Source organism: Leptodactylus fuscus, chromosome 3, assembly GCF_031893055.1.
Source record: "Leptodactylus fuscus isolate aLepFus1 chromosome 3, aLepFus1.hap2, whole genome shotgun sequence".
NCBI classification, from domain to species: domain Eukaryota; kingdom Metazoa; phylum Chordata; class Amphibia; order Anura; family Leptodactylidae; genus Leptodactylus; species Leptodactylus fuscus.
The window spans coordinates 72,291,764-72,307,928 of record NC_134267.1 but is presented as its reverse complement, the minus strand read 5'-3'; the positions used below and the strand labels follow the sequence as shown (position 1 = coordinate 72,307,928).

At 44.6% G+C, this 16,165-nt stretch overlaps 1 protein-coding gene across 1 annotated transcript in view; it reads right to left on the bottom strand.

Moving 5' to 3' along the window:
* Nucleotides 1-14,800: 14,800 nt before the first annotated feature.
* The window catches only part of LOC142197490 (protein unc-93 homolog A-like), a 74,936-nt gene continuing 73,571 nt past the window's right edge, over nucleotides 14,801-16,165 (bottom strand). The window contains exon 8 of the mRNA XM_075267790.1: nucleotides 14,801-16,130. Within this exon, the coding sequence (XP_075123891.1) occupies nucleotides 15,883-16,130 (248 nt within the window). The 3' untranslated portion in view covers nucleotides 14,801-15,882. The remainder of the gene's footprint in view (nucleotides 16,131-16,165) is intronic.

Below are 16,165 nucleotides of genomic sequence, written 5' to 3'. Positions count from 1 at the left end.
GCGGTAACAGAGCCTCATTAAAAATAACAAAAGTAATAAAATTGTGTAACTATGCTCCCAGAAGAAGATGTTACAATATCCCGACGAGTAAGGATAGAGTAGTTCCACAATCGTATTTATGCCCTCTGTACATCCCCTACAATATTATACAACACATGGTTTGCTGTCGGCTTTCTGCAGAAATGAATGCTGACACAGTGCAAAGTTACCAACAATAGATACTATTCTGTACACTGACTGAATTGTGAGACTTGATGAGAGATTTATGCTTAGCTTCCAATATTCAGGCTTATAAATTTGGGCTGCATAATATAAAGTAAAAATCGCAGAAAAAAATTACAGCAACTAACTGCATAGTGTGAATTTAGCTACCTAAAACTCAGTTTTAGGACATTCAGGATATCAGGTTCTCCAATACTTGTAATTTTTCAGTTATGCCAGCATAGTCAATAAAATAATTTTTATTCTTTGCATAAATTAGCTGTATAAAGTTAAGGGGATGATGTGCTAAGGCAAGAATTCAAGCTCACTGTGCCCCAAGTCATTCTGTCTACAATGATGGACCCCACCCAATCTTACTGAAGCCAGAAGTGTCACCCGGTTATAGCACCTATCAACATAGCAATATGCCAATAGATGACAGAAACCGCATAGTAATAATAATAGATGATGGATCAAATGTATATTGTTGGGACATGCGGACATTGGAGCTCACAGATGATGACAAATACAAAAACAGAAAACAATGGAGCCTATGGGCTAGTTCACAAGGGGTTCCGAGTGAACCAATTCTGTTGCGGCTTTCCGCTCTGGATTAGGCCCAAATGAATGGGCCTAGTCTGGGAGGTGCTGTCGAGAGGGGGATGCTGTGGCTGAATCAGCCGTGGAATCCGCCTGAAGAAAGGGAAGCTCGCTTCTTTTTTCCACGAGCAGGAACAAACCGCTTGCGGAAAACAGAACGTCAGCAGTCTACATAGACCACTGTTGTGAGGCGGCGGATGTTGAGGCTGATTCTGTGTCAAAATCTGCCCCCTCTTGCCCCGTGTGAAGTACCCCTAACTCTCCTCAAATCTATCCTTATGTCTTTGTCTTGATTGTGGCCCTAATACAAGACAGCACTGATCCTTATTGTCCCTTATGTAAACTGAAATTGTTAACCCTAAGGCCGGTTGCAGATGACTGTGTGTATTTTGCGGTCCACAAACTATCGGTAGTAATCAGTGTTCTTTTTTGCGGACAGAACGTCATCAGTGTGTTATCAGTGTGTGATTCTAGTTTTCGGATCCAAAAAAACCCACAGGAGACATCTAATGATGTCCTTAGCTTGTCCTCAAATACGGACGATACACTGATGACACACCAGTGTATCGTCCGTACATCAATGAGCCGTCCTAGGTTTTTAGTCTCTCATAGGCTTCTGTGTGTGAGTCCGTTCCGCAAACACTGAAAAGAATAGGACCTGTTCTGTCTGATGCGGCGCAGACTCTCGGCCCACACACTGATCAGTGGAAATCATGGTCGTGTGCATGTGTCCAAACAAATGAATGGGTCAGTGTGCTATCTGGGAAAAACACGGTTAACACTGATCTCACCCTCGGTCATCTGCAAGAGGCCTAACGTTTGAAAGACTAGAACTAGGACCCCAAGACATGAAAACTAAGCAGGGCTGAATTATATGCAAGGCAAGACAACAAGCAGGAAAGAACAAACAAAAACTACAAGATAAAAAGAAGCAAGGAGTGGACAAGAATAAACCACAAGAACAAAGCAGAACAACATGAAGAAAACTAGGCCAAATAAAAGGTACTAAATTTATTCTATATCCATAAGTGCAAAAGCCAATAATACTGGAGTCTATGGGATGCAGACAGCAGTAATCAGAACCATATGTATATCTCTGGATTGGCTACGTTCACATCTGCACTGGAGAACAAAACGTTCACCCCGAAAGTTGTCATAGGAAAAGGTCCTGTGATCAAGACCTTTTTTTCTGCCAGTTTCAGTTTTAAAACGACGAAAAAACGAAAGTCCACTAACAGACCAGAACAATGGAGAGGCAGTGATAGTGTAAACCAGGCATTAGCAGACATATCTCTTTTCTTTCCCCACTTTGTCCTCAGTAATCCAGTTATTGAGAGTTCTGTACTAACAAGGAACTCTAAGGCAACACTGCCATCAAGTGGCTAAAATTGCACTAATATCCAATCTTCTATTCTTCTATACACTTACCCGCTATTTACACACACACACACACACACACACACACACACACCACCACCACCACCACCACCACCACCACCACCACCACCAATAGTCATTGTGATGAAAGGAGTGTATAATAATAATAATCACAATAATAATTAATATATTTTATTTATATAGCATCAACATATTCCGCAGCACTTTACAAATTATAGAGTTCAAGAACAGACAAAATAATAATAATAATAATAATACATTTTATTTATATAGTGCCAACATATTCCACAGCACTCTACAATTAGTAGGGTTCAAATACAGACAGAAAGATACATTACAAATAGGGTTGAGCCGATCTTGACTTTTCAGGATCGATTTTAAAATCCGATTTCCGATCATTTTTCATTCGAACCCGATCTCGATCCCAATTCCGATCCCAATGCAAGTCAATGGGATTTTTTTTATTAATCGTAGATCGGATTTTAAAAGCAATAAACAATTGTTAGAATCCACGCTGTGTAGTGAATCACTAAAGTAGCCAGAGGATTTTTTTAAAATCCTCTGGCTACTTAGTCCCCCCTGGTGTCCACTTACCTGCAGAGATGGCTGGTCCGGTGCCCAGTGCCTTCTTTCTTCTTTGCCTCACTGCCGCTCCACGCTGCTCTTCTCCCTTCGCTGCCCCCTCCTTGCCACATTAGGACAGTGGTTAGGAGTATGAAATTACTTTCTTTGACGTCACGTCTCCCCGTCCTGTACCCGCCCACACTCTCCTAAGCCACAAGCCCCGCCTACCTAGCGCTTTAAACACTGACCTGGGAGGCAGGGCAGCGAGGCAAGAAGACTGCAGTGTGGAGCGGCAGCGAGGCGAAGAAGGATGGCACCGGAGCAGCCATCTCTAGAGGTAAGTAGCTGCTAGAGATGTTTAGTTTAACCTCCCATTCGAATGAATGGAGGCAGCCGGCGCGCAGGGGGTTAAGGCTGTGTGCCGGCTGCTTCCATTCATTCCTATGGAACTGCAGCAGAGCCTTCACACTGAGTATACAGCGTATACTCAGTGTGAAGGCTAAGCAAAGCATTGTGGGAAAAGTTCACCGATCTCGATCCCACATAAAAAGATCGTGTTCGGAATTCCAATCGCTCAACCCTAATTACAAAGAAAGTAATTTCACACAATGGGACTGAGGGCCCTGCTCGCAAGAGCTTACAATCTATGAGGTAGAGGGGTGACATTGCTTATACAGTAGTCAGACAGTTTTGTAGTAGAGGTGACTGTCATTATACAAACATAAAACTTTATGAGTCGTCACCAGTCGTAACATGTGGAAGGTGCTTGGACATATAAAGTTAGCCTGAAATGGCATTATATCATGTGGGGTAATGTGGGAGCTGGAACAGAGGAGGGTTAAATTTTGGAGATTCTAATTATAGTATGGAAGGGTTTACATTAGGAATTGTGATAGGCCTGTCTGAAAAGATGCGTCTTTAGTTTGCACTTGAAGCTGTAGAAATTGGGAGTTAATCTGATTGTCCGGGGTAGAGCATTTCAGAGAAGTGGTGCAACTCGGGAGAAGTCTTGTATACGAGTGTTGGAAGTTCTGATAATAGAGGATGTAAGTGTTAGGTCATTGAGTGAGCGGAGAGCACGGGTTGGGCGGTAGACAGAGATGAAGGAGGAAATGTATGGAGGTGCGGCATTATGGAGAGCCTTGTGGATGAGGGTGATAACTTTATATTTTATTCTATAATGAATAGGCAGCCAGTTTATTGACTGCGACAGACCAGAGGCACCGCTGTATCGTCTAGCCTGATAGATGAGCCTGGCCGTTGCATTCAGAATAGATTGTAGAGGGGAGAGTTTAGTGAGGGGAAGACCGATTAGTAAGGAGTTACAGTAGTCAAGGCGAGAATGAATCAGAGAGACAATAAGTGTTTTTAATGTATCTCTGGTAAGGAAATGGCTTATTCTGGAGATGTTTTTGAGGTGGAGGTGACATGAACGAGCGAGTGATTCAATATGGGGAGTGAAGGAAAGATATATTACAGAGTAACAGTCAATTCACACAATGGCATACCTCCCAACTTTTGAAGAACAGAAACATGGACAAAATGTGCGACAAATGCGGCAAGTTTAGCTCCGACCACTTTTATGTTGGTACATAAATGACCAATAGTCCACCTTGAATAAGGAGAACTGTAAAAAAGGGGCTGCGCTCATGAGTATTAAAATGATTAGCTTTATTGTAGACAACTAAAAAACACACAACACTAGTAATAGCGTTTCGGGGTTACCACCCCGTTTCTCAAATGGTATACGGTGTAGTACATTGTTGGACCTTAAACACACAAAATGGTCCAATCAGTTACCTTATACAGTAATAGAAAGCTAAAAAATACATAATAGCTACATTCAATGACACCTTATACTAGGCATAGGCTAAGAAGTATACATAAACACATCTTTAAACGTTGAAAAAACTAAAAATAAATAAACATTTGTTTTGATAAACTGAATAAACAATCAACTAAACTATCTGGAACAGTTTAGTTGATTGTTTATTCAGTTTATGAAAACAAATGTTTCCTTTCTCAATGTGAGAGCACTGATGCCCTGATGCGTGTGCTACATGTATTTTAAAGCTGGAAGCAAATAAAGATTGAAGTTTTGGACCGAGATGTGAGGCTGGATCTTTTTGTTTTGCTGTATCCAATGTTATTTCAGCCTGTACTAATATCACGTCTGCTATAAAACAGATACTGTGTGATATAAATAGTGAGGGGACTCCAAACAGTATTATATGCTCTGCAGTGGCCCCCCCTACAGTAGGCTACCACACAGTATTATATTCTCCACAGTGGCCTCTAGACAGTATTATATGCTCCAGTTTGGGCCCCTGTAAGTCCGGGCCAGCAGGTAACAAGGATCCGCGACTAGGAGACAGACGCACACTGGCAGGTATATAACACAATTTACTTATGGAAAATGGGAAGGAATCAACAAAATAAAACTAAGTTACATATAACAGTATGAGGATAACGCACGCTATAAACTGGCCCTAGCTGTCCCTGAGATACTTGTACGGTACCGGGTTTATACAGTCTCTCAGCTCTCTGTGGTGCTCCCTCGATGCAGGCCTGTCCAGGAACTCAGCAGACTCTGTCTTGCTTCTGTCTTGGGTGAAGGTCTGAACAAAGTCCAAGGCACAGTCCGGCTTTAGTCTCCAGAACAATCTCCACAACACTGCCGCTTTCTCCAGTCAGTCTCTGCAGTGTTTCAGGCCTTCTACTATGGCCTACAGCAGCAATGGCCTCTCACAGGTCCTCACAGCACACACTCTGGGCCCACACCACGCTGCTCACGTCACTTCCTCTGGACCGCACCATTTACCAAACAGAACAGGGTGATTATTGTCTCACAGTAGTACAGTCCCAGGCTATATTTCTTCACACCAGTAGATGGCAGCAAAACACCACTGTTAAGACAATAGGGGCTACTACTGACTGCTACATACCCCCCCAGTCGAATGTTGGCAGTCCCTGACAACAATAGCCCCATCAACACATTTCTGTAATCGCAATGTTGTGATGTAACGATGGACCGCTGGCCAAACAAACTCATTCTGGGCATAACGCACTGGCGGTACACCCGCTGTGGAGCGACTAGTCCGCCGCAAGCTTGTCATATCATCAGCAAGTGTAGAGGTCGGTCTCTCATTAGGACGGTCAGATATGGCAGTCGGGGGTGTCACTACTGTTGCAGGCCCAGTTACTGTCGGGGTGGTCACAGCTTCCACAACACCCCCGTTATCATCATCGTCATCCCACAACCAGGGCTCACTTGTGGAGGGGTGTGTCATAGTCACTTCCTCTCTGTCGTCCTGAACTGGCCCCTGAGACTGACATGGGCGTAACATGTCACGGTGTAGTGTCCGCATCTGCTTAGTCAGGGTATTTTGGACTTGGTAAACGGGACTATCAACATGAGGGTGGGCCACAATGCAATAAGGGTCAGGTTCCCACCTACTGTCCAATTTCCCTAGTGGCTTCTTTACTCGTACCAAGACTAAGTCACCCACTTTAAGAGGGGTGTCCTGCACCGGCCGATGATTAGGGTGAACTTGCTTGTGTAGTCTCTCACGTACTATCCGGTGGACAGTCTCTAATCTCTGACGGTGAGCCTGAATCCAAGTGGGCAGACCTCGATAAGGAAATTCATCGGTGTCTTCGAGGTTGAGGTCTCCCACACCTTTTCCGGGTCGCCCAAAGAAGAGAACATATGGGGTGTACCCTGTGACAGAGTGGACTTGATTATTATAGGCCCACAGCAATTCAGGCAGGTACTGCGGCCATTGTCGCTTCTTGTCGGCTTCCAAGGTGCGGATCATCTGAAGTAATGTGCGGTTAAATCGTTCACATGCCCCGTTCCCCTGTGGGTGGTATGGGGTGGTGCGTGACTTTTTCATTCCATAAATACGTTGCACCTCTTGCATGACTCGCCCCTCGAAGCAGGCGCCTTGGTCAGAATGAATGCGTTGCGGGCAGCCGTACACTCGTATGAAGTGGTGACACAGGGCCTCAGCAGCCGACTCAGCAGTCTGGTCCTTTGTTGCAACGGCTACAGCAAATTTGGTAAAGTGATCTACCATAACTAAACAATACTGATGCCCACTTGCAGAATATCCCACGGCGAGATAGTCAATCATCAATACTTCAAGTGGCTCTTTCGTCACTATGGTCTGTGTTGGAGCCCTCTGTTCAACTGCTTTGTTGATTTCGCATGCTCTGCAATCACGACATACTTCTTCAACAATGAAGCGGAGACTCGGACAGAAGATCAATCGTTGGAGCCACCTAAAGGTCTTCTCAGCTCCAAAGTGGCCATTCCTACGATGTACCTCGGCGGCTAGTGGACGGGCCAGGTTAGTAGTCACCACAATTTGATAACAGGCGTCAATCTCAGTTGGCAAGTATACACGCCGTCGTAAGATCCCGTCTCTCATCTCCAATCGGTTCCACTGCCCCAGTACCGCTAATACTTCGGGTGACAGCTGGTCTCTTTCGTCAATAGTAGGCTTGCACCCCTTTTTAACACAACGGCATAGCAGTGCCAGGCTTGGATCACGTTGCTGGAGCCCAATCCATTCTTGGTGGGTTGGGCCCAGGAAGGGAGCTACTTGAGTTCCCAGTATTTCACTCTGTCAAGCAGTCATCACCTTCTGGGAAAACTGGGTGAAATCAGGTACCTCTGTTGATTCTAATTCTTGATCTATGTCCCCGACCGGTGGTTGGGTAGTGACTCGGGACAATGCATCGGCATTCTGATTCTCATTTTTGGAGCGATATTTCACACTGTAGCGGTACTTAGAAAGTCGGGCCATCCACCGTTGCTCCAGGGCACCTAGCTTCGCATTATCCAAATGTGCCAGTGGATTGTTGTCCGTCAACACTTGTACTTCTGCCCCGGTAAGGTACCCCGCAAACTTCTCAGTCATTGCCCACACGAGGGCTAATAACTCCAAGCGGAAGGAGCTGTAATTAGCAGGGTTTCTTTCAGAGTCTCGTAATGACCGGCTGCCATATGCGATCACTCTTTCTTCTCCATTCTGGATTTGGGAGAGTACTGCCCCAAGACCATATTGGCTGGCGTCTGTATAAAGCTGAAAGGGTAGATGGTAATCAGCATATGCCAGAATTGGAGGGTTGGTCAAAGCATCTTTCAGAGTTTGAAATGCTCTCTCTTGTTCAATACCCCAAGGCACGCATTGAGCCTTCGGACCCCTAGCGGTATTCCTCAATAGCGCATTCAGTGGTTCAGCTTTGTGTGCAAAGTCTTTCACAAATCGCCTGTAATATCCAGCAAGCCCTAAGAAGGCACGGACCTCTCGTAGGGTGGTAGGAGTGGGCCAGTCTCGCACAGCCGCAATCTTCTCACTGGATGGCTGCACTCCACGTCCTGATATTCGATGTCCCAAATATTCAATTTCTTCCTGTAACAGGCGACACTTACTGGGCTTCAACTTCAAACCGTGCTCTCTCAGTCTTCTAAAAACCTGCCCCAGCTTCTGAAGATGATCTTCGAATGTAGCGGAGTAGACAATGATGTCATCGAGGTAAATCAGAGTGAATTCGAAATTGAAATCGCCCAGACATTTCTCCATGAGCCGTTGGAATGTACCCGGGGCATTGGTCAGACCAAAAGGCATACGGTTGAACTCATATAGACCCATTGGGAGGATGAAAGCCGTCTTCCCTTTGTCCTTCTCACTCATGGGGACCTGCCAGTAGCCGCTTGCTAAATCCAGGGACGAGAAGTAACGGGCCTTGCCTAAGGCCGTAAGCGATTCTTCAATACGGGGGAGCGGGTAAGAGTCACGTACAGTGCAGGAGTTCAGTCTACGATAATCCACGCAGAACCTTAAAGATCCGTCCTTCTTTTTGACCAACACCACTGGTGCAGCCCAAGGGCTTTGACTCTCTCTAACAACTCCATTCTCCAGCATTGAATTCAGCAGATCTTTCACTTCTTGGTACTGTTGGGGTGGTATCTGCCGATATCTTTCCCTGATGGGAGCCGCATCTCCAGTGGGTATTTCGTGATAGATTCCCTGTGCACAGCCAAAGTCATTCTCATGTCGTGCAAATGAGGCCACGTGTTCTGCTAGCAACTGGTCTACCTTTCTGACTTGATCAGTGGTATATCGAGAAAGGTTTAACTTCATCCGTTCTCGCAGCAACCGCCCTTCTTCATGGGAGACAATGAGCCCTTCTGCTTCTGTGGACACGGTCACTGACCATTCCCCCTTCCCGGATGGCGTCAGTTCTAAAGGTGTCGCCTTTCGTATTTCAGCTGGGACAGCATAGACCTTGGCAAGGAGGTTACCTGGAGTCAGATCTAAACTCTGGTTATGGGTATTGACACATCGCACCAACACTCTCCCCTGGGTTACCTTGGTGTGATGAGGAACAGTAATACAGCCCACGGGTTGTTCTCCACCGGTGGCTCTCTGCAGTCCACACATCCTTATTAATCGCTGTAAGGCAGCCCGAGTGGGTTGGTGTGCAGTAGCTTCTCTCCAATAATTGTGCCCATCTCTAGCAAACAGCAGGTGGTCCATGTCCTTCAGAATATTCATCCCTAAAATTATGGGGATCTCTTTATCATAGCTCTCCTGGACTACGATAATACCTCTTCTGCCTAAGTCTCGGCCGCATATGTTCACGTCCATCCAGACCACTCCGCATACCGGCACAGGTAGGTTATTGGCTGCCACCACACTCACAAACATCTCAGGGTCATACTGGGCAGACTGTTGGAAGTACCGTTCATAACATTCTCTTCCCATAGTGGTAACCTGTGATCCCGTATCTATCATTCCAGTAACGAGGACATCATTCATCTTGACCTGCAACACCGGGCTTGCTGCAATCAGTGTATCATCAGGGCTCTTAACTTCCTTCACTCTTTTGTTCCCTTCCAACGCATACCCCGCTGCGCTGGAACCTTCTAGTTTAAAGGCGGCTGTCTTGGGAACTTGTCTGGGCATTTTGCAGCGACATGTCCCAGTCTTCCACACACCCAGCACTGGATCTCTCGCCGAGGTGGTCGTCTCTCTGGGCCCCCTCAGTAGGCCCCTGACACTCCACTCTCAGGTACTTTATTCACTCTTCCTCCTTCATAGCCTCTCTTGGCCTGCTGTGCATAATCTTCGCAGCGCTTTGTTAGGTATTCTACTTGTACCTGTAGTTTCTGAATAATGGACTCCAGGTCTCCAGCTTTTCCTATAGCTGCTGCTTCAGCCCCTTGACTTAGTGTGACACTCTGTCTCACCTGTGGCTCTGTCACTTTACTATTCGCACGGTAAATTGCCTCCACCCGTATGTCACTGAAGGTAGATTGTGGCCGTCTCCTTATCTCATCTTGCATTGCCTCTGCTATGATCTTGTCACGTATTCCTATGACAAACTGGTCTCGGAGAGTACGGTCATAGTCGGCTACAGCGTTGATTCCCCCTTTTTCCCTAACGTCATTGAGTAGTTCTTGTAGGGCATTGGCATACTGAGGGAGAGTTTCAATTTCTGACTGGGTTCGCTGAAAGAACCTGACCTTTAGGGAACCTAATGATGCTGTCTCTCCATAAATGGTCTCTAACAAAGTCACTACTTCATCAAATGTCTTTTTCTCATTAGCTGGTTGTAGCCTGACAGTCGTCTTGGCGTCCCCTGTCAGCGTCAGTGTGGCTAACTGTACTATCACATCTGGTGCAATGTCATATATCTGCTGTAAGCCTCGTATCTGATCTGCCCATTCAGCTACCGTCATATTACATCCATTAAATTTTGTCACTTGGCTCATCACTGAGCCCGGTGGCACCATTCTCCTTCCTGGTAAAACAGCTACATTGGGGACTATCAGCTGGGGCGCCTGAGCTTGACCCGGCAGAGGTTCCCTCTTCCCTGTCCGACATGTCTCCTGAGCTACGGATCCTGCCGACTACGCCAAAATGTAAGTCCGGGCCAGCAGGTAACAAGGATCCGCGACTAGGAGACAGACGCACACTGGCAGGTATATAACACAATTTACTTATGGAAAATGGGAAGGAATCAACAAAATAAAACTAAGTTACATATAACAGTATGAGGATAACGCACGCTATAAACTGGCCCTAGCTGTCCCTGAGATACTTGTACGGTACCGGGTTTATACAGTCTCTCAGCTCTCTGTGGTGCTCCCTCGATGCAGGCCTGTCCAGGAACTCAGCAGACTCTGTCTTGCTTCTGTCTTGGGTGAAGGTCTGAACAAAGTCCAAGGCACAGTCCGGCTTTAGTCTCCAGAACAATCTCCACAACACTGCCGCTTTCTCCAGTCAGTCTCTGCAGTGTTTCAGGCCTTCTACTATGGCCTACAGCAGCAATGGCCTCTCACAGGTCCTCACAGCACACACTCTGGGCCCACACCACGCTGCTCACGTCACTTCCTCTGGACCGCACCATTTACCAAACAGAACAGGGTGATTATTGTCTCACAGTAGTACAGTCCCAGGCTATATTTCTTCACACCAGTAGATGGCAGCAAAACACCACTGTTAAGACAATAGGGGCTACTACTGACTGCTACACCCCCATACATTATAATATGCACCACTTTGAGCCCTGACACAGTATTATATGCTTTAAAGTAGCCCCCACACACAGTATTATATGGTCCACAGTAAGCGCCCCCACACATTTTTATATGCTCAATGGCAGGTCCCCCTGACACAGTATTATATATGCCACAGTAACCCCCTCCACAGTATTATATGCTCCAAAGTAGACCACCCACACAGTATTACCTGCTCCACAGTAGGCCACTCACACAGTATTATATGCTCCATAACAGGTCCACCAACACAAATATGATATACTCCACAGTCGCCCCCCACAGTATTATATGCTCCACAGTATTACCCCCCCACACACAATATTATATGCTCCACGGAACAACCCCCCCTCCACACACACACACACACAGTATTATATGCTATTACTATTACTGATGCAGGGCACTATTGATAAGTAGGGGCTATTATTTATAAGAAGACACTATAATAACTGATGAGAGGGTGCAAAAATCTATTAGGAAGTACAAAAGGAGTTAATTGAATTGTGTGTGGGAAAATGGGGTTTGTAATTACTGTTTTGGGGCAGAAAGGTATTATTGAAGGGGTTGCCACTGAATGTGTTGCACTGCCTTCTTAATTCACTGAATATGATGGCATTGCTAGTATATTTGGAGCTCTGCTTTTTAATTTTTCCTAGGGTCACAGTTTGTCTAAAACCGGCCCTAATCAGAAGAGGACCCATACGCTCCATAGAACAACATTTTTGTCTTTGTCATTTTTGTCTTTTTCTCCTTTTATTTATAAGGATGTTTCTTTTTTAAAAAATATAAGGCACTGAACCCTTTAAGTATTAAATTGTTAAAGGGGTATTCCCACCTCACATACTCAGCAGTCTTCACTCTTGTAAAATCTTCTTTCTTCCTGGTTTCTTGCATCATTTGGTGGGTGGGGTTTCACAGGCAACCTGCCGTTTAGCTCCGCCCCCAAATTCACGTGTAGCTCCGCCCACCCACATTGGACTATGAAGTACAGGCAGCAGCAATTCCATTCTGTGTTACATACAGAGACTGCCTGACTCTGCCATAATGAACACAACTGAATTAGCTAGCCTGATAACTGGGAGAACAGAAGAAATGAAAGCAGCTCCTCTATCTGAGTGCAGGACCTAGGTCATGTGGTGTAGACACAGGAATAGCTAGATACACTTAGCCCCTCCTCCCTCCCCCTGAGAGCAGCAGATACATCATTTGACTCAGGAGCAGCTAGGTCAGGGCTGTAGCCACAAAAAATTGAATAAAGTAAGATAGTGGACAAACAAAGCAGTTTTGCTGAAGCAATGTATTTAGGAAAAGTCTTACATCCACATTAACCAGCAGTATAGATAGGATCCTTGTGATGGGACAACCCCTTTAAATTTAAGGATACTTAAATTCAAAAATGCCTAGAGGCCAATAGAATACAGCAGTGGGGGATGATTGCAGATTCATTTCCATGGTGAAGAAAAACCTCTTCACAACATCCCCACAAGTGAAGAACACTCTCCAGGAAATAGGTTTATCAGTATCTTAGTGCATCATAAATTATAGACTTCATGACAGCCATTACACTGGGTTTTCCATAAGGTGAAAACCATTAATCATTCTTCAAAAATAGAAGGGTCAGATTAGATTTTGCCAAAAACATATAAGGAAGCCAGCTATGTTTCACAAGATATTTTTGTTCAACCGTTTGCATTAATCCTGAAAATATACCTTTCAATTGCATCTCAGACGTGGTGGCAGGCAGATTCCAAATAATGAAGATTGTGCTACCTAACTATATCTCACAAAATGACATAACGCAGTATCAAAAAATTTGAATGTTTCCAGATTTTATTTATGCATGCATGATTCCTAAGCTGGGCAAAGACACCAACTTTCCACAGTCCTGCCACCCAATTGCATAAACCTTCATCCTATTTTACCTTCAATTCTAACTGATTCAATAAGGGGTTTTGGCTAACATCCTTTCGGTAAAGAACAGATGAAAACAGAAAGCAGACCCAGTTGCTCAGACTTCCACCATGCCTCTAAGCTTGGATGTGGAAAAAACTGGAAAAAACCTTGGATATAATCTTGCGGCCATCCCTTCAGAAATCTCTGTCCAAACTGAACTTTGGCCCCCTCTATACCTTTTTTATCCACTCAAGTAGAATATTCCTCCAATAGATCTTTTTTAGAAGTGATCATCATGGATGGCCTCCTTCCCCCTTCTTATTCAATATATCAAAAGATCCCTTACTAAAGTACTTACAACATGTTTCACTATACCCTAGGACAAGGCTGGGCAACCTACAACACTCCAACTGTTGTAAAACTACAACTCCCAGCATGCATATTTGCTCTGCTTTTCTTAGAACTCCCATGGAATTGAATGGAGCATGTTGGGAGGTGTAGTTTCACAGCAGCTGGAGTGCTGAAGGATTGCTGACTAGAGATGAGCGAACACTGTTCGATCGAATAGATATTTGATCGAATATCAGTCTGTTCGAGGTATTCAATTACAATCGAATTCCACAAGGCAAACGCACTAAAAATTCGTATCCCCTCCCACCTTCCCTGGTGCTTTTTTTTGCACCAATAACTGCTCAGGGGAGGTGGGACAGGAACTACGACAACGGAGGCATCGAAAAAAAATCGGAAAAAGGAATTGGTGGCCGGAATCAGGTGACCTCCAATTTAGACGAATAGCGGGTTAAAACATTCGTTTAATTTGGGACTGTGAACTATGTGACTGTAAGACAGGGATAGATCTACAGGTAGGGTTAGCTAGGGATTACCTTTATTTAGGGGGGAATGTTACTCACACAGCTCTTTGGGGCTCTATCTCGTCGGGATCCCTGTCAGCTTGCGATATGCCGGAGCTGTCTTTTTCCCATAGGAATGCATTGACCAGCGTTGATTGGCCGAATGCTGTCCTCTGTATGGCATTCGGCCAATCAACGCTGATCAATGCATTCCTATGACGAGATGAAGCAGAGCCAGACGTGCACTCAGCTCGGCTACTCCGGACACCGGAGATGAAGCAGAGCTCAGCTCTGCTACACCCAACAATTCCTCCAACTACTCCTCCTGTCACACACACAGCTCTGCACTACTGCCAACCATCCCTCCAGCTACTCCTCCTTTCACACACACAGCTTTGCACTACTGCCAACCATCCTTCCAGCTACTCCTCCTGTCACACACACACACAGCTCTGCACTACTGCCAACCATCCTTCCAGCTACTCCTCCTGTCACACACACACACAGCTCTGCACTACTGCCAACCATCCCTCCAGCTACTTCTCCTTTCACACACATCTCGTGTGTAGCAGAGCACAGTGCACACTCAGCTCTGCTACATCTCTACACCAGAGTGTATTCGATTTACTCACACTTAAAAAAAGTTGATGCAACAAATTACATTTATTTAGCTTGAAACCTTATTCCTTTATTATTCTTTATGTACAATGAATAGCTGAGATGAAGTGCATGTTATACAAACATTTATTGTGATATTCTGTCAAAACAAACTTAAAGAAGAAGTTTAATATAATGTGACATGAGATTGTTAGGTTTGATATCATTTTATATAAAACACATTCATTATTTTGTCTAAGGGAGCCTTCACACGTAGTTTACTCTTCACCTGTTATGAACCTAAACTGCTTCAGAGTGTGCAGCATAAAAACAGATCCCATTGACTTGAATGGGTATGCGCGTATCACATTGAAACCAATAGGTAAAAAAAGCCTCCCATTGATTTCAATGGGTAGCACGCGTATGCCGGCACCCATTCAAGTCAATCGGATCTGTTTTTTACGCCGCTCACTCTGAACGAGTTTACGTTCAGAATGCGCGGAGCGTAAACTACGTGTGAAGGCTTCCTAATGGAGTGTAAGCTATAAAATTCCTAAAATTTACATGAGTCGGTCAATAGTATTTGAAATCTTTATGAAAAGGTACTGGAGAAAAATCGGGAAATAGGAGAGCGCTACTGGTATGACTAAACCAAATATCCAAAAACGAGAAGCATGAGAAAGTAAATTGCATAAACCGGGAAACCTTGGCTTCCCAGGCTCACCAGGATTATCCAATATTGGCCTGATGAAGACACCAGTTCGGTGTTGATACCTGTTGCCTTGTATGTCCTTGGAACCAATAAAATCAGTTTATGCGATTTATTTTCTCAAGCTTGTCCTTGTTTTAGTATACTTGGTTTAGTCATACCAGTAGCGCTCTGCTATTTCCTGGTTCTTCTCCAGTACCTTTTTATTACGCACTTTCATGGGATAGTATCCAGGTAAGAGCTGCAGCTGAATGAGGTGGCTCCTACTTGAGCCTGCCATTCATTTTATGAGGCGCCAGGACACCCTTTTTTCTTCAACTGAAATCTTTATGTTACATTAGGAAGTGTTACACTCATATACTATAATAATAAATACAGGTAATTGTGAGAATATAACAGAACCTAAAAGTACTGCTTAATACAGCTTTAATAAACATATCCAATCATTTATGCAAAAGCTTGTGCTAGTAAGAAGTAGACCAAATCTTACATTACTATTTCTTCAAGGAATCATTTGACCCTTGTTTAGCCATTTGCCTAGACATTTTTTTATTTTCAATATATTCTACACATGCATAAAGTACCATTCCAAGGACCAACACAGCAAGCAAAATGTATAATTTAACGGAGACACATAAAAATGTGCTGTAGCCATACGCTATCACAAATCCCATAGATTCCCACAGACGATAATTGGCAAAACCAGCTTCTTTGTGATCATCAAATAATAATCCATAAAGCGCTGGAAAACAAGAGAGACACATTATTTAGCTATAT